Below are 26851 nucleotides of genomic sequence, written 5' to 3' on the forward strand. Positions count from 1 at the left end.
AAAGCAGAGGGGTATTGCAAGACCCTGCTTGCGCTGCCCACACACAACTAGGGAGTATCAGCAGCCAGTAACAAAGTGTTAGCCTGTTCCTGGAGTTGCATGTCTTCGTAAGAATCTTAGCTCTTGATCAAAGAAAAGGCATGTATATTTAAACATAGTAAGTTCATAACTCTCATAATTGCAAAGGAAAGATTTACACTAATTTCTAAAAGATCAGAAGAAAAGCACATTTATTTGTATTTCTCAGCTAGTACATAATATTTGAATCACAGAATGGTAGGGGTTGGGAGGGACCTCTGAAGATCATCTTGTCCAACCCCCTATATATTTGGGTCTAGCAAGCCAGTAAGAGGGAGTAAATGAGTATACTCTGTATGAGTTTTTCTTAAAGGTGTTGAGTAGCAAGACCAGATCTAAGGTGGAGCAGTTCTTCTGGAATACTAGGAACAAAATATTTTATGTTAACACCTTTCCCATAAGAGAGACATGAAGTTTGAGAAATGGACCTCTGGTGATGAGTCCCACAACTGCTACAGCAGTTTCAAAACAGCACAGAACTTTGAAATCTATGAACGATCAACTCCATTTCTCTATTTTCTATAAAGCCCCGTACACAAAGGAAAGTCATGACACAAATAATAAATGACAGCAAGTGCAAGGGCCATTGCACACAGGAACCAAATCATATTCTAGTCTAGCTTCCCACTTAGCCTCTACAAGCAGCCAACTTCAGTGCCAACTACAGAAGAACTGCAAATTAAACCTGACCTCAAGCAGACACACTTTGTCTCTCTTGGAAGAAGACAAAGAAGCAAAAATACGGTAACACTAGTTGAAGTTTTACCCAAATGAGTTTCACTGTTGTCCTGAATTACTGCACTTGTCCAATGACTTTGTGCTGAACTCCTAATCCTAACAGAAAAAGGCTGGCTAGAGAGCATTAGTCTCCACCCATCAGAGAAAGCCCGCAGAAGAAAAAAGAGTCAAAATCAAGGCTCTGATTATTGGGTAACAACCACCAAGAAGGAATTCCTGGAGATTACTGGAGAAACCTCCTGACTGTTTTAATGTACAAAACCTTGGACGTAGGATTGCATCTGAAATCTGCCTGGCATTTAGTTCAGAAAATGCTGCCAACAGAAACATTTACAGTAAGAAATGAGGGAGACCTCATGAGAAATCCTCATTTGTATTTAAATGCAAGAAAGATCAAATGGCCTTCCAGTGGGAAGGCCCAATCGCTAAAGCCAGTGGAAAGGTGTAATCCTGATGGCTTTGGAAGAATTTCATCACTTTAACTGCTGCAGAATAGAGCCCACAAGCTTCAAAAGATCAGATTTTTTGCTAACATGAAGCAGATTCCCTGTCTCCTAACCTCCTCAGATGGTTTGCCTTCAGAATATGTTTCCCTTCATTATTCTTTTTTCTTTCATGTACTTTTGTCTTGAAGTTACTTACTTGAACATGCAAATCTTCATCTGTTGGGATTCAGGTCAAACATAGTCCTGTTCCCAGGCACTTGCAGTTTAGCAACACACATTGCACGATCGAGAAACCCCCTTACTTTCCAAGAAGCACAGACTAGTAAACAGTCATTACAAATAATTTCCCCACCTCAGGATTTGATCCTTTTTAATTCTCTATTTTCACATTAGTCTCCCGGCCACTTCATGGTAGCATTTATTATTCACTGCTCGGCCTCTTTATCACTAGCACAGCTCCAAATGGCTACACACTGAGCTTTTTGGGTACAGATCGGAAATCTTAGATGTTGATAAGTATCATGGCTCTACAGCCCCAGGTAAGCCAGTGTAAGTAAGCAGTTATGTACTGTATCCCAGGTCTGACAGCCGAACAGTCGCTGCACTGACATTAGCTCTTCACTTGTCAAGTGCTAAAGCAAATGGGCCGCTCTAGTGCCAGTTAATGAATTAAAGCCCTTTTTAGCTTGGAAAGGAGATGAACACCAAATAAATAACCACAGAATACAGACTTTGGCAAAGTAAAGATGGTTCTTTAAAGATAGGGAAGACAGCAAGTTTAAACACCTGGAAGTTGGATCAGATCTGGATTTCCTCTAAAGTTTGTGGCTTGGCTTGATTGAAAATAGCCCAGTCTAGGCCCACTTTAATTTGAAAATTATGGCCTTCCTCACTGACTTCTCCAAACTCACTGTCACTGCTTTCCCTCAGCAGCCCAACATTGCACCACCATCCCCCTGTGATCACTGCACATCCAAATCCACCTCACTTCATCTTCTGAGTCTGCAGGCAGAACAAGCAGTCCAGGTGGCAAGCTGCCTCCCGCAGCAGTACCGGCAGCAATGAGGAGGTAGCAGCAAAGCTCCCAGTGCCTGGTAAACTTCCCAACAAGTTTCTTAATTTCTCCAGAGAGGATAAGGGAGGCAAGTCTGAGCAAGGCCCAGCAACCCAATCATAGAGAAATGCCTGCACCAAAATATAGCTCCTAAACTCAGTGAGTTTTTTGTTTCACAGGCACTTTTGCCTGCGTCACTGCAAAAAAGGCCTCCTCACTATAAGCAACCAACAGCAACTAGTAATGCAATGGGGAAAACTCAATGTGAGCTAAAAAACACTGGCACGGTTCCACAGTCACTTCCTACACATATACATGTACACAGGATACCTGCCAGCAACCTGACAGCAGAGGTGTTAGGAGCTACACACATAACCAGCAATTCAAAATATGTTTTGTGTCCAACAGATCTACTGCTTTTCTTGCAGCCTTTTGCAACTAGATCTCTAAGGGGTAACCATGTCCTCACCTCCCCACCTCTCAGATAGTGAACACTTCACACTTTACAAAATGTCCATCCAAAGCTGGCTTGCATGCAATCAGGATACATCAAGCAGCAGGGATGGACCAGATGTCACACAGTTAGGAAATCCCATGATTCACAAACTGTGTTTAAACATGGATGTTTGATTTTTTTTTTATTTATTTTCAGAAAGGGACAAAAGTCTCATGTGAATTTTTCACCAAACAAATGTAGGGGTAGGAGTAGAAATCCTATAGCAAACTGATAGACCGCAGTATTTCAGATTTCCTGTATATTTTGGTGTCTCTGAACTGACTTCTTGTTAACAAGGCAGACTTTGGTGTCTCATTTTTAGCCTTTAGCCTCCACCAAAATCCAGTCTACTTCCCTCTCTCCTCATCAGTGTAACAAAGTCACATTTTGACTGCATTCCTCTGGTAAGTATTGCTCTTGCAAAAAACACTGTTTATCAGACGAGAATTCACTGAAGGAGGTTTGCAGCTCCCCCATTACCATTGCGATGGGGTGAGCTGGATTTCACATCATGAAGATTCTGTGCATTTCCTACATGCATTTTGCATTAGTACCCCTAGCAACACTTCACATTTTTCAGTTATTTTGCCAGTCTCCACCTCTCCCAGCTACTGTCAGCCCAAGTACCACATGCCCTCATGCTTCCCGTAACGCAGATGAAGGTCTGCAGCTGCACAGACCCTCCCCTCCTCTTAGGGCACGACTGCATACCCTCAAACAACTGACATTTTCTATTCAGTTGTTTAACTCTGAAAAAGTAACCCTGTCAGTGTCTGGACATCAAATGAGGTATCAGAGGCAAATCCAGCAGAATCCAAGTCTAGCTTCCAGTCTCCTATCTTTACTAATGAAGCCCAGGTTAATTGAGAACTTACAGACTAGATTCCATGCCACACTTGATCTTGCCCAAGTATTTCTAAAAATGTGCTGTTCCAGCTGAATTGCATGTAAAGCACTCCTTCATTATAACCTGGAATAAACCCTGCACAGAAATCTAACCTAACATTGCAAGTCACTCTTCCCATACCACAATTTTCTCTGCATCTGGCAAGTGGATTGTTTACCTGTGTGCTAACATAAATGTGACTCTCAGGAAACGCTTTCCTGGAAGCAGAAACGGATTCAGCTTTATTACAAGTGAGATTCCCAAGCTGGCAAATGGGCCTGGCTTGGAAATTTTCACTGAAAACCCTTCAATACTAACGAAAACTAAACATGCCTCACTGTTAAAAGCTGCAGTATTAGAGCTTTAAGCACACACAGTTAGAATCAAACACAGTACTCTGCAGAAAACAAAGAAGGGGAAATAAGAGGATTTCTGCCTTGCAGAGTTTTTACATCCATCTGTGATTAATATTAGGAGGAAAATGAGGGTCAAAGCCTATCTCTGAAACTGAAAGTAGAGAGTGTAGTCAAGGGCCTCTAACTACGCACTATATCAGCTTTCTATTCATGCATATAAGCCTGAAGAATTTGCCATGATACTTGCTCTGGAGTCTAATTACCGTATGTTGCTCTAATTATGTCTATTTTTACACTTTGTGTACAATGTGTGGGATTTGGGGGATTTTTGTTGTCACTCTCTGTTAGAGGATTTCATGCAAGCTCCTTCAATAAAAAGAATATTTCAAAGAAAGCAGCGATAAACATAATCTCTTTGATTCCAGCATTTGGTAATTCTGAGTCTGAATCATTTCTTGCAGTTTACCACAAACACACGGTCTTCACCTCTGAGGAAGGAGTGAAGATAAACTTCAGTGTAGGGTACCCAGTGCATTACTGAATCCGAAAATATGGCTAAAAATATACTGGTATGCTAAATCTGTCCTTTGTGTCCCCACAGTAAAACGTGAACTCTTCCTGGATTATCTGGAGATGAAGGTCAGGCCATGTGTCATTCAAAAGGTAATTTCCCCTAGATTTGCAACAGGATCACAGTTGTAACCTCAGACTTCAGTGTCAGAAAATATCAGTTGCCAAATAAATAATACAGATAAAGAGATAGAAGGGTTTGTTTGCCATTTTACAAATCTACAAGGATTTATTTGCATATAAATATGTCATTTATTTACAGAGAAAGTAACAGCATCCCTGTATACACCGACAATGTGGCCAGGATGTGCTGCCTCTTATGTGTCTTCTTTTTTCATCATAAATCTAAAACCTAAGTTTTTAATTATTCTGAATGAAAAACAGATTATTTTTGACATAGTGGAAGAGCTTGGTATTTCCTATGAAAATACTAGCATGGTCAATATTTTATATGCTGGGAAACAGTGCTTCGTTTATCGGGGGGGGTAGTGCAGAAGCTGAACAGAAGATCTCTATTTCTACATATTCTGACTTAAGACAATACCATATTAAAAAATATTACTTTCCAACAACACAACTTTTCCTTCTTGGTGTCCAGGCAGGCACCAATAAACAAGACCATCTGGAAAGAAATGTGAGAACACAGTATGTAGCTACAGGCACATGGACCAGTGCCTAGTTTAGGTGTGGAACCTAAGAGGTAACAGTTACTGAGTCTAAACAAATATCCTGAGATGATGTGAACAATGAATTGAGTTTTCTACACCCCAAGCTTCCCAAATTCCCCTCTAGGGATAGATCCACTTGACGTCCTTGCAACACTCTTGCCAAGCTCCCTTGGAGACAGGTCAGACCAACTTTGCCACTAATGCTTGTGCTGTGAATAGCAATCAAGTTTAATGACTTCCCATGTATATTAGTTTTGCACTAATGTAGGCCCACCTCTTCAACAGAACTACTCCTGATTTGTTTGTACAGGTATAAGCAAGAGGAGAACCAGGGACTCACACATCTGGAATAATATTCCTAAATCCATCAACATCCTGTACTTCAACTGCAACTGAAATAAAAATTCAAAAGTGAAGGTCATCTCTGATACCATCTCACTGGCTGTCAACTGAAGTAATAATACAGGAAATCACAGAAGCGCAGTTCTGGGGAAAAGGCTGTCTGACTCCAGTCTCTGCAAACACAAGGCTAAAGATAAAGTGACCATTAACCTTCAAAGAAGGGCAGTGAGGTCCCAGAACGTCCTGCCTGCAGGCTTTATTGCTCTAAGGGGAAATGAACAGAAAAATAAAAGTCAAAACTGCATACTCGTGACATTTAAGTCGAATTAGCAGGCAATGGTAACATCTCGCTTTCTTCATTAGCTTTCGTCTGTAAAAAGGCACAAATACAGCACCTGGTTCATTCTACAAACTGAAAAATAAGTAGAAAGTATTGAGTAATAATAAATTTACTCCTACCACTTGATATCTGCAAGATTAATCGCAAGCACCAGACCTGTGCGCCTCTGCACAGAATATAACATTACTCCATACTGCAGACACAGCTGGGAGAACTGAGGCAGAGTAATTCAGTGACCATTCCAGTAACCATAAACTGCAACTGAACCCGAGTTCCTGGTGCCTGGAACTGTGTTTGAGAGTCTTTCCCCATCCTCCCTCACTCAATAAGGGCAGCCAGAAAGACCCTACAAGAATAGGCACCCTATAAATATCCGAGATAACTTTAAGTTCGTTAGCCAGCCTTCAGCCGTGGGAACTCTTACAGGATCACTGGCATCAAAATGCTAAGTTAAATTAGAAATCAATGTCTGCACTACATGAGTTGGCCCGGCCTGTCCAGAGTTTTAAAACCATCACATAATAAAAAATACCTCATACTGAGCCAATTTCACCAGAACAGACCCATAGCACAGCAGAGTCCTTACACAGCAGCCCAACGCATTACTCAGTTCAAGTTCTGGGAATCTTTAAATATCCCAGTGTGTTCCCAATTGTCTCTTAAATATGCTGGAGCTGTTCCCATCATAAGGGGAAGGGAAAATATCTAACAAATTTCCAGAGGCAGGAAATAAGCTAATTGCAGAAGAATTTTACCTAAAACTGTTGAATAAACTACAGTCCTGTGTCATTAAGTCACATAATCACATGCTTAAACTGGATCTCTGCTTGGTCCTTCCCATTTCAAACAGTGCAACCACAGACCTGGGAGTACACTTAAGTAATGCAGGGAGCTGATGGGTCTATCTGTTAACCCAGGATCAGTGCTATCTGAAAAAGCTACAGTTATAACAAACTTAAGTCCATTGCTTTAGGATCTTCCTGCTTTACCATGGGGATTAGGGGACACCTACAGCTTTCCTAGGATAAATGCCACTCTCAGCCTCCCCACTCCAGCCCCTATTGCTAGCCTTCAAACAGAACATACCTGAGATCCACTGGTATTGCCTTCCGGTATTGAATCCTTGCTACTAAGTGGTTCCTTCCATCTAGGTAGTTTCCATACCGTGAAATACCAGCCAACACTGCAGGTCCAAAGATGAAGAGGAGCGGTTGTCACCATTCACCATGCAGCTGAAAAGTCACCTACCCCTTCTACACGTTTTATCAGCACCTACACAAAAATACAGCCTCAGATCCTCTCATGAAACAGCCCCTTTGGATATAACATAAAGGCTAATATAGCTGAAACTGTCTGGCATGATACTAACTGAGTCCTAAAGGGACTTATGTAGCGCCTGAAGATAAGCTAGTGTGAAGTCGAAATATTAGCTACGCTTGTTCTGAACTTAGAGAGCTCCCTTTGGTCATGAAAACACTAAGCAAGCCCTCCATCTACTGAGGACTATTTATACATAATGTGTATAAGACTACATAGTATTTAAAAGCAACAACAGGTTGATGACCTAAGTTACAAGATGGATTTGCACTGCTTTCTTGATTACACAATACCTATATGTAATATTTTCTCACTGCAGATGAGATTTAATATTTGACGAAGGCAACTGTAACTAAGTACAAACGCTGAACAGTGATAAGGCTTCTGGATTATTTTCCTAGATTGTGCAAAGTCTTCTCACCATGAATTCATATGTAATTGCTAAATATAATGGGATGTTAGTAAAAAACATCCAAAGGAAATGCCATTGAACGTTCCAGAATAACCACTGGTAATCAGTAAAAATGGTATTAGCGATGATATGGGCAAGCTTTTATTTTGATCAGAATCAGTTACAAAAACAGGAAAAATGTTACCTCTGAAGAGTCCCATACACACTACAAATGTAACACCCCTTCCACCAAAATGAAAACCTGTTCAAAATCTGAAATATTTTTCCTTTGGAGGAATGAGGGCACATGATTTTGCTGATGCTGTGTAACGTATAGTAGAATAAAATCTAAGTCACACCCTATGACTGTTTTTATCCATCTTGTAACTGCAGAATGAAGAGCAGTGGCAATGGTCATAGTCTGAGGGCCAGCAGAGCAGAAGAAATTTGATCATCAGAATCAGAGAATGTAAATTGCTTGTATTCCTTTTTTTCCTCTAATCCAATCAACAAAAGTTGTGGTGGTATTGTTTATAACGTAGTTTCTTCAGACTCATGGCCGCCTTGCTCTTTTTTTTCCTCTTTCCTCTATTTAACAAGATTTTACACTGCTTCACATTAAAAAGATAATCTAAAACCTTCTGCATAGCCTAGAAGCTTGACAAACCAACTAAAGCAAGAACTGCAGAGATAAACAATAGTCTTTCCTTGACTGAGATTTCTTGCTTTAAGCTGATTTATTGTAAGAACCTTAACACCTTAATGTATTTTCTTGTACAATAAGATATCATTTTCAATTATTGCAGAACCCACAGCTTTAGGAGTTTAACTCTCATTAAACCCACTCTTCAGCCAACACAGTAGCAACAAAGTGATAATGTATGAAAGATAGATCCAAAAAAGAAAATAAGCATTAAAAAAATAAATACCCAAAGAAGTACATGCTGGTAGTTAACAACAGGTGTATAAACAGTCTAATGTTCTTCTGCTCACTGTATTGCTCTTGAACTCTTAAGAGCAGGCAAATGCACTGTGGTTTTCAAACTTATTCTGATATGGAATAGCCATATGCTGTGTCTCTTTCAAAGGACCAAAATCTTTAAAAATGTAAAGATTTATGCATCTGTAAATAAGGTCTGTCTTAATATATCTGTAAAGAAAGAACAAAGGATTTTGGAGAGAACTTCCATTGGTATTGTACACAAGGCAATTCTGAAATGGCATCTCCAGCTGCGTTTACTCTCCTAAGGCACAGGATTTCTATGGCCCATTCTCTGTAACATTGTGTTCACATCTCCCTTTTTTTTAAACTAACATTTAAAGAGTCAATTATAAAATCCACAAGCTCCCTATGAGGTGTTAAATCATTTGCTGGCAGACTCAAATATAACATATAGGTTGAAAAAGCAACAAAATCAAGCAAGCACCGTTCATACATGCTCCCTGCTTGTAGTTTCCATACTTGTAGTATGTTCCTGGGTAATTATACTATGGGTCTATAGGTCAAATTAATAGAGAAACTCTTGGACCATTTCTCAAACGTCAAGTAAACCACACAGCCTACCTCCCCTGCTTCCTTTCCCTCACTCTTTCACTTCCTCCTATGGAGATAACGAAATATATAATATACAAAAACAGAGGATAAATTCAGGAGAACTCAGAAATCCTGACTCTGCTTTGAAAGAAAGAAAATGGGATGAGCGATTGTGTCTTCTCTAAACTTTCCCCCTCCTGTCATTACCAGTGCTTAGGAACATACGAAGAGTTTCTTGAACCACAGAGAAAATTTATTCTGCCATTGGAAGGAAGAGCCTTAGACCCCTGTTACCTGGCTGCAGTCGTGTGCAGCAAGTCAGCAACAGGCCTGGGAAAGGATGCTGGTTTGACAGACACCATGATCCAGGGTAAGACAAGTGCCCCCATATTGCGTGGTAAGGGCTGCAGCTCCAACTCTCCTAAGCTAGGAATCTTGGAAAAAAAAGTCTTGGCACTCAAAAGAGCAAAGACTGGCAAAGAACCAGGCAAAGTACAGCAGCATTAACCCCTTCTGTGCTGGAAGGTATCTTTCCCACTTAACCTCGTGGAATACAAAAGCAATCTTCTTGTAAAGTGTAAACTGGAGAAAGGAAAGGACACTCTTAACTACACTTAACTACACTCTTAACTACTCTTAACTACAAGCTACTGTGATATTTTCTGTCAAATTATAGCAATAATATTTAACAGACTTCAATGAATGATGGCAACCTCTTCTTACCAGTAAATATCAACTAAATTTAAGAAACGCACATTCAGCAGAAAGAAGAAAGGGCTGGAACAGCAGATGAAAAGCCAAGAAATGGCACTCAAAGCAGCAGAGGCTGTATAACTCCTTGACATACCATTTTGCTGAGGTTAGCTCTAAAGAGCGCATCAAAGTTGTAAGCAAAATAAGTATGTGCACTAACCTCCATTTTCCCCCGCAGGCTTTTAAGCAGCAATTTTAAAAGAAGCTGTGTAATAAGATCCTCATTACTTCCTACAGTTTTAAGAGCTGAGAGTAGTGCAGCCACCCCAAATTCAGCATTCCTGAGTCAGCAAAACTATGTGATGGCTTAAACAAGCGGCTATACTGGAAATAACAGTTGGTGCTCTCTTCTTTTTCAGTTTCTGAATCATTAAAGATCCCGCTTTCTTGTGGCCAAGTATGTATTTTGACAGTTTTGCCTGCTTTTGGTTGTTCAGAAACTGTTCAGAGTCTTGTGTGATCACTTGGCTGTGTGAGCTATGACCTGATGAGATCTCATGAGATTTAGGGGGGGAACTGCAACAGTCAGCAGGAGTGAGGGAGGAACAGTAGTTAAAGCGATCCTTGTTAATAACATCAGCTGCAAATCTCAGTGTCTGCTCTTCGCCAAAGAGGTGGTTTCAAGTTCTAACCTGTAGCACTCATTCCAATGCATGTATTAACTGTCAACTAAAGATATGGAGATAAACCTCTCCAGACGGAGAGAAATCCATTTAGCTTTATTCTTAAACAACACAATAGATGGACCTTAAACAGACAGAAGAATCGGCACAGAAACTCATCTGAGGGAATGATGAGGAGACAGGACTACATTCCCACTAAAAACAATGTCAGGAAACAAAATCTCATGCAATGTGTTTGAATTAATTCAGGCGAAACTGATGAAATTCAAATGGCATCTATGCTTGTGGTACTGGCATTGCTTTTGAAAGCCATTTTAAACTTTAAGAGGATGTACATGTATTTGTGTACGCATGACTCAACATGATGCTGGTTGGATTCCAATAAAGTCAAGCCACCGATTCTTGAGCTTGGGCCATATCCAGAGCTCATTAAAATCAATGACAGTCTTTCCACTGAGTTCAACTCTTCCTACCACAGCCTAGGCTTGCAGTTTGATGTACAACAGGGACTACGGTCATGCTGCTTTGTCCCCTGTTTGACTTACTGCACAGCCTGACATTTATGTTACATAACAGAAGATATTGAGACCAACCACACCATGTACGCTGCCCACAGCACAAACATAAGGATTACTGAAAATCCTCAGGGGAAAAAAAAAGTAAAATCAACTCCCCGGTTTGCTAAACTAATGTGTCCTTTCTTTTTGTTTTTAGAGAAAAGGTTCATAAAAATAAATACGAATTAATCTCTAACACACTTCAACAGTATCAGATACAGTAAGCATTTTGGTCAAAGCTGTAGTGGATTTTAGCAGAGATTAAGCAGTAACGATTAAAGATGTGTTTGTTGGTATTAAATGTATCAGACTCCCACGTACATGAAGTATTGCTCACTGAGTGCCCATTTTCACAGCTGTTAAAAAATGAGTAATATCTTAGCCCTTCTCTTAATGCTTATGCATGATCCCAGTATTCACACGTGCAGCTAGTGCTTTCTTGTGAAATATTCTGAGTAACCGTTGGACTCAAATTTGCTTATAATCTAAACAAATGGGCCGGCATTAAGCAGGTCTTTGGGACAAGCACGATTTCTCATTTCTTCTTTGACTGTCATACATCTTCTAGTAAAAGGAAACATAGCTGTGCATTTGTCTGCAGCAAGTTCTCTGACTGGTAAATTAAGACACATTTGAAGTGAGAACAAATATTAACTCTGAAATAGAAGCCAATACCAGCAAAACTTAAGTTGTAAAACTTAACTTTTGCTGGTTAAGTCTGCGCTTACTGGCTCCCGAGAAGACTAAAAAGAAGTCTAAAAGGGGATCTACTTCCCAAATGTCTTAATACAGCCAAAAACCTAAGCTGTGGGTTCCAAAGGACAGAAAGTTTTGAGTCATCAAATCTGCACCAGGCATACCTTTGCAGTCACAGGAATCTGTGACATTTCATTTTCAGAAAACTCCCATCAAATCTTTGATGGGAGCACGAGCAATCAGCTTAAGTGGAAAGGTCTTCTAACACACAATGATCAAAAAACCCCTTTTGGTTCATGTAACATCCATGTAACTCAGTTTTGCATAGTAGAAAAAGCATTTATATACATACATAATGGCATAAATCTATACATATAATAAATTTGAGTCAGTCATAAAGTCCAAGGAAAGAAGAAGTGCCTTGCACTTTCTTATACTATAGTAAGAACCAAATCGTCTTTGAATTTTGCAGATATGGACCCAAATTCTCTGTTGGGCTGGACAGTTCCAGAATCCTTGCAAACCTCACACCCCACCTGTGAAAAAGGGCCGCATGTATTTATGACTATGTAGGAGCTCAGTCTGGAGAAATGTAACTGTATTGATCTTGTGATAAGTCATCTACTGACATTCTTTAGAAACAGATGAGCAATTTCACTAAGTCAATGTAACTTCTCAGGTGCAATATTCTTCGCAAATTGGCCTGAAGCACTAACAATGTACTGGTCTGTACATTATATAGCTAGAAGTCCAAACTATGAACAACCGATCAACCAAACAGGCAAAAGGTGCTTCAATGCCCATGGAAACACTGGACTGATTTTTCGTTGTATTTGTTTTATAACAGCAAGACAAATATATATTTGCATTTCTCATCTTATAATGTATCTGCAAAGATACTGCGGTCCTAATTATCATTTATTATATCGTGTTAGAGAAATAGAAAACTCACGTTCATGTTCATGAAGCTGTTAATAAAAGATAATGTCACCAAACGTGTCTTTCTGTTTTAAAGGTTCCTAACAATATACTTCAAGTTACACATAACCTCCTTCAGTTTCCACCAAATATCAGAACAACACCACAAAGTGTAAAAGATCTACAGTGAGTGTAATCCCAAGCAGTCAGATTATGGGTACTAGGCTACCTTCTTCCAGTTCTCCAATCTGGTACACCAGGTCTGAAATTAATAAAACCCCAAGAAAATCTGCATCAGACAAGCCTGATGATAGCCTGGTTCTAGGCAGAGGAACCCACTCACACAGAGTCCATGGGATATGGTGCAAAGACACAGCACAATGACTGGAAGGGGAAAGGGACATTTCGAATGACATTTCCAAGACAGCTGTTACATTGGACTACAGAAAAGACCAGAGGTGGTTTGCTGGGGATCTCGGATACTCTGTGCTCATGCCCTGCCTGCAGCTTGTTACCTTGATGAAAGCACTTGCCCTTACATGAGCACTCCTACTTTCACAAGGATAGTTATCATAGGAAATTCATTAAAGTTGCTACATAAGTAAAGCCTTAATGGCTTTACTCCTGCATACAGTTGTTTGTAAGGTCAGTCTCTTTAAACTAAGGAGTGTATCAGCAATAAATAATGAAAGAAATGACACGGTGGGTGCCTTTGCATTATACTACAGGTAATGGGTCTGATCTGCTCCCTTTACAAGACACTACTTCTCTCACGTCACCACCGCATACTTGCTCCGAGATCACACGGATTCTCCCAGTCCCCAACACCAGTGTTAAGACTTCGCGTCTGGGAGACAGCCAGCAACTCCACTAACAATGCAAGAGACAAAATAAAGTCCAGCGCGCATTAATAACCGTGACTGCTCCGCCTAACTGACACAGGTTAATGGTTTTAGGGCATAAAACGTAGCGGTCTGACACCGAAAGCCTGTCGGTGAGGGTGGCAGTTGGGCCCGACAGACCCCACGTTCGCAGCGAGCGGACGTCGGCCAGCTGCCGGCCGACAGTATCCCAAAGCCGGAACAAAGAGCGCACCGCGGAGAGCTGCGCCGCCCGTTGCGCCGCGCAGTCCCGCTACCGCCAAGCGCCGGGGGTTCCGCGCCTGCAAAGCCCGACCCGAGGAGCTCCGAGGAGCTCCGCTGTCCCCGGCACGGCCCCGCTCCGCCGCCGCCCCGGGGCCCGGAGGGCGGGGGCAGCGGGCGGGAGCCCTCCTCCCGCGGGGGCAGCGGGCAGGGACCCCCCCCGGGCCGTCCCCCCGGCCCGCCCCGTCCCTACTCACCGCCCGCTCCGCTCCGCGCCCGCCGCCCGGGGCGGCCCCGCCGCCGCGCCCCCGGGGCTGCAGCGGCAGGTACCAGGCCCCACCTCCCACGCACCGTGTGGCAGCGGGGGCGCGGTCCCGCGTGGGAGCGAGAGAGCGGGGGGGGCAGGAGGAGGAGGAGGGGGAGGAGGAGAGGCACCCCGAAGGGCCGGGGGGCGGTGGCGGACGTTCCCCGCGGGAAGGCGGGGCGGGTGGAGGGAGCCCCCCTTTACCAGACAGATGTTTTCTGCAAACCAGCTCTCAAAACTCTAGTCGGTCCCTCCCACACCCCAGCCTTACACAGGGACTGATATTCAGCTAACCTGGGGCTACTTTCAGAGCCCAATGTATTAGCAGGTATGTTTTCAGTTTGGGGATTTATCCGTGAAGACAGAGCATCTGTGGGCTGGCAAAGAAGGTTCAGTTTTTGTAGCCAGAGACACTTTGTCACCTTCAATAATTTGACTATAAAAAGGTTAAGAAGTGAACCTCTGCAGGCATTCAGAAAACCCAAGAAGTCACTGAAAAGCTGACCACGCCAGACACTGCCCAGCAGCGCAGCAGGCCGCTCTGCCTCTGCCAGAAAGGTGCGCCTGGCCTGGGAAACCACATTAAATAGAATGGAGGTTTTTGCTATTGCAGGAATTGTGGCTCGTTCTTTCACCTTCATGGGGTGGGGAGGCTGGGCTCTCTCCAAGGCTTCCTGGGCTTTCCCAGGATTCGGTGACCATGGAATCTTGCAGACTCAGACCTGGGAGTCCTGTAACAATTCAGCTGTGTAAGGCAAGCCTACGGCAAGAAGGTAGTGGGAATTTAATGGATTATCTTGTCAATGATTACAAATATCTAAAGGGTGGGTGTCAAGAGGATGGGACTGGACTCTTCGGTGGTGCCCAACGTCAGCACAAGGGGCAATGGGTACAAGCAGGAACACAGGAAGTTCCACTTAAATATGAGAAAAAACTTATTTCCTGTGCGGACGCCAGAGTAGTGGCACAGGCTGCCCAGAGAGGCTGTGGAGTCATTCAAAACCCATGTGAATGCGGTCCTGTGCCCCCTGCTCTGGGTATGCCTGCTCAGGTGGGACGTAGTGATCTCCAGAGGTCCCTTCTAACCCCTGCCATTCTGTGATTCTAGGATTCTGTCATTCTGGGAGTGCTTCCTTAGTGTGTTGAAAATTGGATTCCACCGGATCACTACTTAGCAGTCTAGGTTTATGTCAAACCAAGCACGACTGAGATGTCTTCAACCGTTTAATAAAATCAGAAAACCAAAGATAAAAGGAGCCATTTGTGGAAGTGTATCTAATCTAAATAGACACCTAGATGATTTTGGAAAACAAGCGATATGCCTTCCACATGGCTGTCTTCTGCTGCCGCTTTCTTCTTTTTACTCAGTCACCCCCATCTTGCCTGTGCTGCTATGGATTTGACCACCTAGCTAGACAGACCAAAGAAAGGCACCAAAAGCACTCTTTGTAATCAGCTAGGGGTGTTAGAAGCAGATTTCAGCAAAATAAACTCTAACTGAGATAAGGATCCATGTCTATCTTGTCATATTTCTGCAACTAAAATGTGGTTTCCACCTAGAAAACACTACCATCCCAGTTTATTGATAGCTCCCTTTTTCTGACCTTGAAATCTATTAACATTGAAGTTGGTTGTCAATTCACATTGAAACAGACTGCTCTGCTCTGAGGTAGAACGAGCACTCCATCACAGTGGCAGAGAAATAACAGGCCCCACTTCGGGGATTTAGTGACACAAGTGAAGACGGTTCATGCATTCCAAATTCAAAGTGGATGTCTCCAGTGTAAGTAAAAATTGGTCCTTTTGAGGAACCCATGTACCTGCCACAGATACCATTTCCCTTCCAACACTGACAGAGCAGAGATAACATTTCCTATTCCCTCTAACAGCGCTACTGATTTGACTCAATCTGTGAATGCACCAGGTTTCCTTCATGTCATCCAGTTATTTCAATACATAAAACCCTCCTGGCTCATCAGACCCGTAAGCAAATCCAAGGAGTTATTTTCAGGAAGTCATGGATTTTATTTTTCAGTGTCAATCAGTGTGCTTTCTAGGGATACTGAGACAGTTACATCGCAAGAATCACATGCAGAAGTGTGTGTTTTCTTTTTTCCTTGCCTCTTCCAGAAGTATCTACAGCTTGTCCAGATTGTTTTTGACACCTGCTGCTTTTCAAAAAACAAGCCCATACTGAGAATTCACACCCAGATTTTCATCTCCAAAACTTCCTAGTGTAGTTGCTGTACATACTGACCAAGCAAGCTTTCTTGTCACAGTGACTGGCAGTCCTGTTCAGCATGAACGAATCGAAAACCATATTCCTGGCAGCCTAAAAGAGAAGCAAGCAAGGGGGAAGATGAGGTGGGGGGGGGGGGCAGGGGCCAGATTTTAGTTGCAAGCTCACATCAGTATGTTTCTGAGGAAAGCAATTCTCCAGCATGAGCAGACTCTTCCTTTCCAACCCCCCTCTCTGACACGTTTTCTAAAACTTGGTAAAAATTCCCATCTGGAACTGATTTATGCTGCAGATGTTTACACATAGATCTCCAGGAATGACAGGATCTTGATAGCCTTCAGCATAGTGTCATCTTCACATTGCAAAGTTCTTTCTTCTAGCACTTAGCTGGGTGAAGGACACAGCTAGAAAGTCAGAAGATGCAACTGAAAAACAGAAATGTGACAGAGATGGAAATAAAAACTAAAAAAAAAAAGTCCAGCAGAAAGATGGTTGATGCTCTTGATCTGAGGACTAGATGTAATTCAGGGCATTTCTAGGTCAGGTGCCTGCTCCACACCTGGAACAGACCCACTCTAACAACAGCTTAATGTATGCCTGCAGCCAGTGTTAGGAGCACACTTGACTTACTGGACCTCTGCAGTTTAGGGAGGGGTTCTGTTTTCTTGACATAGGTAGGCACTGGACAGGAAAAGAAGAGTGAGATTACAGCTCCTCATCATTCCAATCTTTTTCCTTGCTAGTGAGTTAAATTATTTGAGGGGAGGGGGAGAGAAAAAATGGAGGGAGAAGGAATACCCATATTACACCAGCTGTGAGAAACAGGCAGGTCTGATGGAGCTTGCCTAAGTAAATTTATTGGATGCTCTCACATAATATGTTGTCTCTCTCTAGAGGGCTTGAATTCCTTCTGTCCCTGTAAGGCATGTTTAATCTTGCTTTTTAGTTTCTTTATTTAGTTTCCTGAAAAGTCTACAGATTCCAAGAGGCCGTTGGACCACGAGGCAAAAAACTCTCTATGGCTGCTACTTGATGTTACAAGCTGTTTGTAATGCAATCCTGTGGTGCTTTGCTGAGGTCTCTCAAATACTCGTGTGGGAGTTACAAATCAGACTTTAGGCCGGACAGTAAAAATCTAACTTGCCAGTGGTTTTATTCATCACCAGTTCTCAGAAAGCTCAGAGACTAAAATACCTCATCTCTGCTTCAGAAACCCTGGGTCGAATGAAAGACAGCAATAGTTCCAGGTGACCACCAGCTTTGGGATTCTGCTCACAAGTCATGTAAATTAGGCATCAGTATCTTTGCAAACTTCTGAAAACTTTCTTGCAGTCATAGTTTCAATTAAAATTGTCGGTCAGGTAAGTTAGAGAAAAGAATTCCTGTGGAAGGCTTCCAAAGGAACAATGAGAGGCTGTGAGGACCAAAAGCAGCTTGGCAACAATGGTCCCAGTGTACTGGCCAAGGTAAAGCGTATGATGGAGAACCCAGGCAAAGGACACTTTGTTTAGAAGCATTAAATATGCTCTAAAAGATTGATTAAATCTACTGGACGAGTTCCAAAGTGAAAATGTAGCAGTAAGAAGAATGCTGAGGTGTGATAGAGCTAATTTTGCTTCATCACCAACAGATTTATGCTGGTTATCAGAAAAAACAAGTAGGAATACTTTAAAACTGTTTGAACTACACTGATTTGCAAGGATATGGAAATTAGCTGAGTTCCAATGTTTTCTTCAATTAATAAGAAGACTGCATTATATTAGAACAGTTTTATCAATACATCTCATACATGTTGTTAACAAAATGGTTTCAAGGAGGAAATTATTGTTGTCTATAGAACGGAGGGGAAAACCTTGGGGGAACACAGCTAATGCCTATGGTATTTAACTGGAGCTGGGGCCAACTCCATTCTGACTAGAACCTCATTTCCATTTAAAGGAATTGCCAAGTAAGCTTGCTAGTGAGAGATGTATAACAACGGGTTCATTAATTTAGATAATTCTGACTGATGTATCATAATTTTCTGTATGCCCATTTATTTCTAAATAGCTGTTCTTATTTTTTTCTTAAGTAAGATGCATTTTTTGATATGCTGCAAGGTGAAAAAAGAGCTTGAAGTTGGGCATCCGTAACTTGCAGTACCAGTGCTTGCATGGCAGATAACTTGAGATTCTATCAATCTTGGCAATGTTTCCTGGCCCTTTTTTATCTAAGAATGAACTGTTCTTGGGCGGTTTCTCTAGGATACTAGGCATAAACAGAACTTCTTTTTCCCCTCCCTTCAGTGTCTGGTTCACAGTCAAATTCAGGGTTGGGGTTGTTTTGGGGTCTGGATTTTTTCCTCTCTCTTGTACAAAATTTATTGTAAAAATGAAAGAAAGTTCTCCCCCCAAATTTCTGGTTTCTCTATACCTATTCCTCTATCATGTAATATCAATATAAGGAAGTCTAATAGTGTCATATTTACACTGAGCAGGATTAACTGCCATCTAGGTAATACAGCTCCTAGTTTGAACAATTATAAAGTTTCAGACATTTATCTAGTATCCTAAGTAGGGTCAAAACCCAGACCAACTTTATTACCAAATACAAATCTCAGTCATCAGATCAAGGAAACGAGTTTTTCAAGTTACACAGCAGGCGGAAGCAAAAGTCAGTGTATACCTTGAAATGACAGATCAAGGTCCAACTGCTGATCAATAAAACAAGGAGCTTCCCAAATCAGACAGCAGGTGGAACCAAACACCCTACCTTGCAAGAGCCAACATGTTTAAACACCTTAGTACTGAGAGGTCCTGAGCATATCTCAAAGGGCAAAACTCTTTATCAGTAGCCCCAGTGGCACAGAGTTAAGATTTTCCTAACACTGAGAATTAGAAAGTAAATGAAATGCACTGCTTTCGATTTTATTTAACTAAATGTCCCAATGATAGGTTCAGTAAAAGCGGCCTTCATTCACTGAAGCAGTGATACGAACCGCCTGCCAAGCTACAACGCAAGGTCAAGGTTGGTACGCTGCATTTCTTCTCCGTGTGCACCCTGGGCAGTATTACTCCCTTGTGTAGAGGGAACGATGATATTCTGACTGGGTACTGGTTTGGGCTTTTTTTGAAGGATGGTGAGGGCACAATTTAGGGGGACAGCTACTCAGACCCAAAACATCGCTTCTGCTTTCTCACATGTGACACCACGGAGGAGGTGATACCAGAAGTACTGAATTCAGGGTAATTCCCTGAACGGGAAAAACCCAGAAGGCTGGTGATTTCCTCCCTTTGAGTTTGGCATGATCCTTGTAAGCCATCCAAAAAGATGTTACCTCATTGGGAAAGCAAAGATGCACCCTCGCACAGGAGAAGCGAGAGCAGGGAAGGGACCAGCTGGCTTCAGCAGAACAGCACGGCAGCTCTGAGCGGGTCTAACGCAACTCCGAGGTTATTTTTGCGAAAATTTCTGTGAAACCGTGTGCCAACGGAGCCGCCGCTGCAGCGGCCTGGCCTGACCCGACCTGACCTGCTGCCGCCTCGGCGGGGAATGGCGGTGACGGCGCCATCCTCCCTCAGCGGCGCGGCGCCCCTCGGCCCACCATCGCCGGGCTCACACCACCACCTACCGCCCGAGGCGCGTCAGCAGCCGCCCGGCGCCGGGTCTCCTCACCCTGGGGGCGGCACCAGCCGCGCCCCCGCCTCAGCGTCCTCCCGCCTTCAGCCCTGCCCTGCCTCCCGCCGTGCCGGCCCCGCACGGCCGGGCCCCCCCGTCAGTGCGCTGGGGCGGGCCGGCTCCTCCTCCCGGCCGCCACCGCATCGCGCTTCAGAGCCCGCCGTTCCGGAGCGCAGCCGAGCCCGATGGCCAGCGAGGAGGCGGCGGTGGCCGGCGAGGAGGCGGCGGCGGGCGAGGGGGGCGGCCTGCTGCTGGAGATCGTGAGCTCCCCGCTCAACCTGAGCCTGCTGGGCCTCTGCCTCTTCCTGCTCTACCAGATCCTGCGGGGCGAGCGGCCCGCGGCGCCGGCGGGCGAGGCGGACCCGCCGCCGCTGCCCAGGATGAAGCGCCGGGACTTCACGCTGGCGCAGCTGCGGCCCTACGACGGGGTGCAGGACCCGCGCATCCTCATGGCCATCAACGGCAAAGTCTTCGACGTGACCCGCGCCAAGAAGTTCTACGGGCCCGGTGAGGGCCGGGGCGGGCGGGGAGCGGCGGCGCGGCGGGCCCGGCCCGGCAACCCCCGGCTCGTTGTGCCCGGGATCCGGCCGGGGGCATGGCGGGGGCCACGGCGGGCAGGGCGGCCCGGGCCCTGCGCGGCCCCTGCCCGGGAGCTGGGGGGGTCGGGCCCGGCCGCGGGGCTGGTGCCGGCGGGGGGATGAGCGAGCTCCACCTTAATGCCCAACCCGCCTCCTGGCCTGCGGAGTAAAGGCTCGGCTTTATAAAGCCGGCCGTGCCCTCTCGGTCCTGCTCGCCATCGGAGGCTTGGAAAGTACTGTGTTTTCGTGGAGCTGGGAAGGGTGCGGGCAGCTCGGCCTGCAACATGGTCGCGCTTCCAGCACCTGCCTCCCCTGCTGGGGCGGAGGGCAGGGTCACCGCTGTTTCCTGGCCTCCAGAGCCGGGCCTCGGTGTTGTGAAAACATCTTTGCTTCATTATTCTCTTTATTTTCCCAGGGCAGGTTACACGTACCGCAAGTACGGTAAGGGGTTGTGCTGCTGTTGGGTTGGACGGCTTCACTGGCCTCGGGTGCCTTTGCCAGATGCCGGGCAGCAGAATCAAAGTGTTCTCTCAATGTTTACATTCCATTCCCACCTTTTGGTGGTCATCACTCCATTGCATAATATTTATACCAAATACTTAGCAATTTAGATTAAACCAGCTTCCTATCAGGAGCGTAGGCAGTTCAGCAGTGATGAGGTGGGTAGGAGTACGTGCACCCGAATGTAAGAGTTTAATCACCCCCACTAGGGCATGGTTTTTTTTTTTTGGAGGCCTCCTGTTAAAAAACCTCACTGAGGCTTGCTAATTTGTACGAGGATCTGTCTGGTATAACCAATCCTGAGCTGTCCAGACAGCTGGTAGCCACTGTAGGGAGCTGCCAGTGCTTCTCAGAGACAAGGAGAATAGCTCAGAAGACACACCATGTATTTGGAAGCATGATGAGATTATTGCTTTTGGTCCAAACATAGACTGGAGACTGTTGCTGAATGATGCTGGGCTGTAACTTCGCATTCTGCAGCAGTCAAGATGATACATACTGTTGAGTTAGATGTGCAGTTTTGTATTTGTGCAAACTAAAAACCACTTGGCTTAAGGACCATGCTTCGGACACTGCCTTCCTTCACAACTTTAAAAGCTAAATTGTTAAAAAAAGCAATTACCAAATTTTATCTAATTTGGTAATTGCTGAATGGTCCATCACAGTGTCTGGCTAGTTTGGTTTTCATTTTAATGGAAAGTAAGATTCTTCTAACAAATTTAGGAAGAAGCCCACTCTGGGAGGTGTGGAAGATGGCGTGCTCTCTACAGTAACCAGAGTTCACATTTAACTTCTTTAAGCTCCCTTAAGAACTTTAAATGTCTAGTTGCAACACATGATATCTCCATTTTTGGCGTGTCATGCAAGTTAATCATTAATGAAGGCTAGCAAGGGTATGTCTTGATAAGATATCTCTGACCTGCTGTGAGCTGCGTGTTTTGATCATCTGAGTTCATCTTGCATTTTGAAAGTTTTAGTAGATGTTTCTTCCAAGTTGGTAATGTCTAGTGTCTCCACCACATTTTGTGTGAAGGCATCCTTTGAGCTCTTGAAGTCAGGAGCATCTCTTAGAAAACTTCCATTTCATCTCAGATTCTCAAATCCTTCCTCTGATCCTCTTTCTGAGGATGTGCTCCCAGTTTGTATGCTTATTCTTACCCTGTTTTTGTGTTCTGTGCACCGTTGTGTGGCTCATTGTCCTGATGTTTCAGCAAACTCCGTATCTCTTTCCATGGTTTTGTTTCTCGTCCTCTTCCTCTGTTTTCCCTTGTTACCAAGCAGAATAAAACCTGAAAACATTTCAGAAGTTTGAGGCACCTCTGACCCATAGGTCAGAGTAGGAATTCATCGTCTGTTTCAGTCTGGGGACTCTGATCTGTGAAGATCACACAGCATCCATTACCTCTGTAATAATGCTGCTTATGTTTTTCTTTTAAAGAGGGCCCGTATGGGATTTTTGCTGGAAGAGATGCATCCCGAGGTCTTGCCACTTTCTGCCTGGATAAGGAGGCTGTGAGGGATGACTATGATGACCTCTCTGATCTCAACGCTACACAGCAAGAGACCTTGAGGGACTGGGAGACACAATTCACTTGTAAGCAATTTTAAATCTGTTGACAAAGAAGTAGGTTACTGGTGCGTAATAAGGGAAGCAATGGCTAAAAGGGTGTTACCGGCTAGAAGCATCAGCCTGGAAACTTACTGTGAGTTAATACCTCAGTTTACTAAGTATTACTAGAATTACTGTTCCTCAAAAGAATTAAGAGAAATGTCAGGTTTTCCTTCTGCGTTCTGCCTCCCTTTGCTCCTTACAGAACAGTAGCAGAGAGGGCAGCTCTCCATCATCATCCATCTACCCTGTCATAGGATAAGATCTACAAGACCACCCAAAAAGTTGACAGGAACTGGAAATTAAGAGCATGTTTTGATACAGTTAAGACCTTGTCTATAGAGATAATTAGATTTTAATGCTCTGAAAAATGAAGCTTATGTCCTGTTCAGCTTCTCAGAAATAACAGTATCGTTTGAATTATTACTTCTTGGGGGTTTTGAGTTTTGAAGACTGCTTAAACTAGGCCTTTTCCCCTTGGACCTCTTGATAAAACTTTATCCAACATGGCCTTGGTGGTGGCTTTATCAGATTCATGGACAACTGTATCCAGCTGACTTTCTCCCCCAGAACATGATCAGGAATGGGCATACGCTACTTCTGTCCTTGCAAGCAGCCTGGCCGTTACTGTGCCAGCAATGGCCAGAGTGGCAGAGAAAAAAGGCAACTTCCGCACTTGAGATATTAGTTCTAAAATTAACAGAAGTCACTTGCATAGTTACCTTGTTTTTCTGTGCTTAGGACTAGAAGTTTTAAAAAGGCCAGTCCAGCTATTTTGCGTAATGTGCCTCAACTTGCAGCTAAAAAAGAAGAACTTTAAACCACAGTTTTATGGAAATTGCTCTGTTGACCTTGTACCGGGGCATGCCCACTGGTACGATTTTTTTTTTCCCCCTATTGTGTATCTTGTTGATGAAAAATAATTCCTCCATATCTCATGATGCCTTTTAGGCAAGTCAACGCCAAAGGGATTATTTCTACTCAGATAAAACAAAATAAATATGTCCGTTGTGTGGCTTGATGAATGTTTTTTTATATATATATATGATGGAAGCTGCATATACAAAAAAGTAGTATAGTGGAAATCAAATGGGTTTTGTCTTTAAATCTAGTGTTCAGTATTAAAGATTTGCTATCACTAGCTAGAATGGAGCTTTCCTCCACATAATGTCATTAGAACATCTCAGTCCTGACCTGATGTGCCCTACTATTTTGGCACTCTTCCTGTCTTAATCAAGACTGTTAGTGATGCCGCCCTGAATGGCTGTTTTACTATGCTAACAAGTATATTGCAGAGACCAGAACTGTGCTACCAAATATCTGACCTAGTGTTTAAATCTATGTTTTCAAGAGTTGGACATAAGGACTGACAGTGAACTGCACTCTTTTTATTACTATGTTTCTAGTGAACTTGGCAAGTAGTTGCTTTAGATTCTTATTGATTATAACAACAAAGCTAGTCCAAGGTACCTGCAGTCAGAGGCCTCTTTTGCTTTGTTGAAGCTGAAAGATGGGCCAAGTAGCATAGCTCTCAGTTCTTACATATGTATATGATCTTGGCATTTTCCCATGTTCAAGAAGAGGTATAAAATAAGGCAGAGGCTTAGCTGCACAATCGGATAACAGATCCATCTTTATCTTTGGGAGAAAGGATCTCTCCCCTGCCCTGTTGGGTATTTTCAGCATATATTACAAAAAAAAAAACCATGAAAGCTGTGTACATGTGTGCACATATGTACGTGTGTGCGTGTCTAATATATACATAATACATAATACAATATTCCGACAATGCCATTGGTTGAAAAACTAGCTTTGGCATTGGCAAGAAAAATGATGTAATCCAGGATTCTGTTTCTTTAGCTGGATGAGTCCCTCAGTTTACATGTCTTTAGATTAATTCATCTTTTGGCTTAGGCAATAGAAGGAGAATTCTAGTTAACATTCACTTTGCATGTTTCTTACGCTTACTGCAATATTAATAGTAGTTCGGGTAGTTGATTTCAGCTTTTCTTCTTCCCCCGCTGTTTGGAATAAGCTGCTGAGAGCTCTTTTATTATAACATGGCATTTTGTTAATTCAGGAAACAGACATAGGGTTAAAAAAGGTACATCTGCAGGGCAGAATAATAACTTTGATTCTTTTTTTCCCCCCCCAGTTAAGTATCACTATGTTGGTAAGCTGCTGAAGGAAGGGGAAGAACCCACTGTATACTCTGATGAAGAAGAAAAAGATGCCCAGGATGCAAAGAAAGACTAGAGAGTGCAGTGAGGAGCCATCTATTTTTGAATCATAAAGGATCATTTGTAACATTCCACTTCTGTTTTGCAAGTTGCAAAGCAGCAATGTTTACAAAAGGTCCAAAGTTAAAGTGCATTGTTTCTTTTCAAAGGTTTCCTTTTCAAATTCAGTGGTAAACTGCTAAAGGTCTAAGATCTGTCTTCCTTCAAACCTGCATAATCTGGAGTATGCACAAATAATGTCTGTGCTAAAGTAAACTGCAATTTTGGCAATAAAGGACTACAACTGTTTTTATTCTATCACCATTTAGTGCAGAGTAGGTTGAAATCCAGTTTTTCATTAACAACCTACCACTGTAGACACAAGCACAAGAGTAACTTCACATATGCAACGCAAATTTCACTATATCTTGTTTTGTGTTAGCTTCTTCAGGATCTGGGCCTTGGGTTGTAATTCCTTTAGAAAAGGGACTATATTTTATTTGTCCATGAAGCATCATGCTCATTTGTGGTAAAATGTAATTCAATATTATATAAGATAATTTGGCTTTTGAGGAGTTACATGGCAGGTTACGGATGAAACACTAACTTCTTTAAAAAAAGATAAGAATTTTTGAGAGGTTAGATCGCTTTTAGATACTTACAAAAATTAATAAGGACTGATGAATACTTGATGTATTCAGACATGCATAATTATGCATGGATTAGTATTCTTTGTTTACTTCTAAAGCACATCTGAAATGTTACAAAGGTTTAGACACTGAGCGTTACTAGGCATCCCTAAAAACCAGGTACACCATCAAGTGTGATTCGACTGGACTACTATTCATTCACTTTTCCTCTTCGCAAAACTCTTCTGTGAATTTTAATGAAATTATATTACAGGGGGAGGATCAGCTGCTCTTGATTCCTAGGCCTAGAAAAGACTTGCTGGTCTGTCATGGTTAACAAATGCCCTTGTACATGCAGCTTTAGCAGAAAAATGTTACTGGTCAATGAAACTTTTACAAGTTTCCTGTACAAAATAAAATAACATGGTGTGAGCCGTTTCTCTGTTGAGGCCTCTGCTGCTTTGGAATGTTGCCATTAAAAGAAACGGCACAGTCTCATGCATAACCAGCAATGCTACACCTGGGGGAGCTGACCTTTGAATTGCTTTTTACCTACTTGCTCTCTTAGCTCATATTCATGCTTAATGACGAGGTTTGTTCTGACTATCTAACCTGGTCTCCTGCCCAAGGGGGCTGGGCAAATGGATCTGACCAAGGAAAGATGTAAATGTGCTCCATTATCCAAAATACTTCTGCAAAACTTTCTCAGAAACTCCAAGAAAATAACTAATGAGCTGGTCACTTGTAAACCTGTTTCTTGTCCAGGTGATTCTGCTTGGGTGCCTGTCTGGTATAGTTCCCTGTATTCAGTTTCTCTGGTTCAGCAATTGAGCCAAGTTGTTTCAGTTTGGCCACACGACCAAAGTGATGAACTGAGTCCTGAGCGGGAAGGTGTAAACTAGACAACATTGTTCGGAAGTAGAGTGCATTGCACAACAGCAGCTTTCCTAAACAAGTTGACACAACATGTTCAAGTGCCTGAGACCATCTGTGGTGAGAACAACTGACTTTCCCTTCATGGCATTTTCTTTTGGCTATGCTGGGCGTTCAAATGAGTGCGGTTGTTTGAGCTAAGTAGCTTGCGTAAAGTGGTACTGTATGAACTCCCTAAGGAAGGTCTAGAGACAAACGTAAATCTTGTCATGACCTTTGTGTCCTATTTTATTTTTAGAGACATTTATACTTTTTCCAAACTACTACTAATGGTTTACCTCAAATCGGAAATGTGCTTTTATTTGTTTAAGGCAGAAAATAAAATACTCCTGCGTAA

General features: G+C 43.1%; 2 protein-coding genes across 3 annotated transcripts in view; one reads left to right on the forward strand and one right to left on the reverse strand.

The window, feature by feature from the left end:
- KIAA1210 (KIAA1210 ortholog) overlaps positions 1 to 14265 on the reverse strand; it is a 60273-nt gene extending 46008 nt beyond the window's left edge. Inside the window, exon 1 of one of the 2 annotated variants that reach the window (XM_075107094.1) lies at positions 14103 to 14265. The gene's annotated coding sequence lies outside the window, so the exon portion shown is untranslated. The remainder of the gene's footprint in view (positions 1 to 14102) is intronic. The other variant, XM_075107101.1, reaches the window with a different exon arrangement.
- Positions 14266 to 20113: 5848 nt separating this feature from the next.
- PGRMC1 (progesterone receptor membrane component 1) lies at positions 20114 to 26851 on the forward strand. The gene is made up of 3 exons (XM_075107114.1): positions 20114 to 20552; positions 22563 to 22718; positions 24889 to 26851. The coding sequence occupies exons 1-3, from the start codon at positions 20231 to 20233 to the stop codon at positions 24987 to 24989; spliced, it is 579 nt and encodes a 192-aa protein (XP_074963215.1). The 5' UTR covers positions 20114 to 20230; the 3' UTR covers positions 24990 to 26851.

The sequence above is a fragment of the Phalacrocorax aristotelis genome, chromosome 11, assembly GCF_949628215.1.
Source record: "Phalacrocorax aristotelis chromosome 11, bGulAri2.1, whole genome shotgun sequence".
In the NCBI taxonomy this organism is placed as follows: Eukaryota; Metazoa; Chordata; class Aves; order Suliformes; family Phalacrocoracidae; genus Phalacrocorax; species Phalacrocorax aristotelis.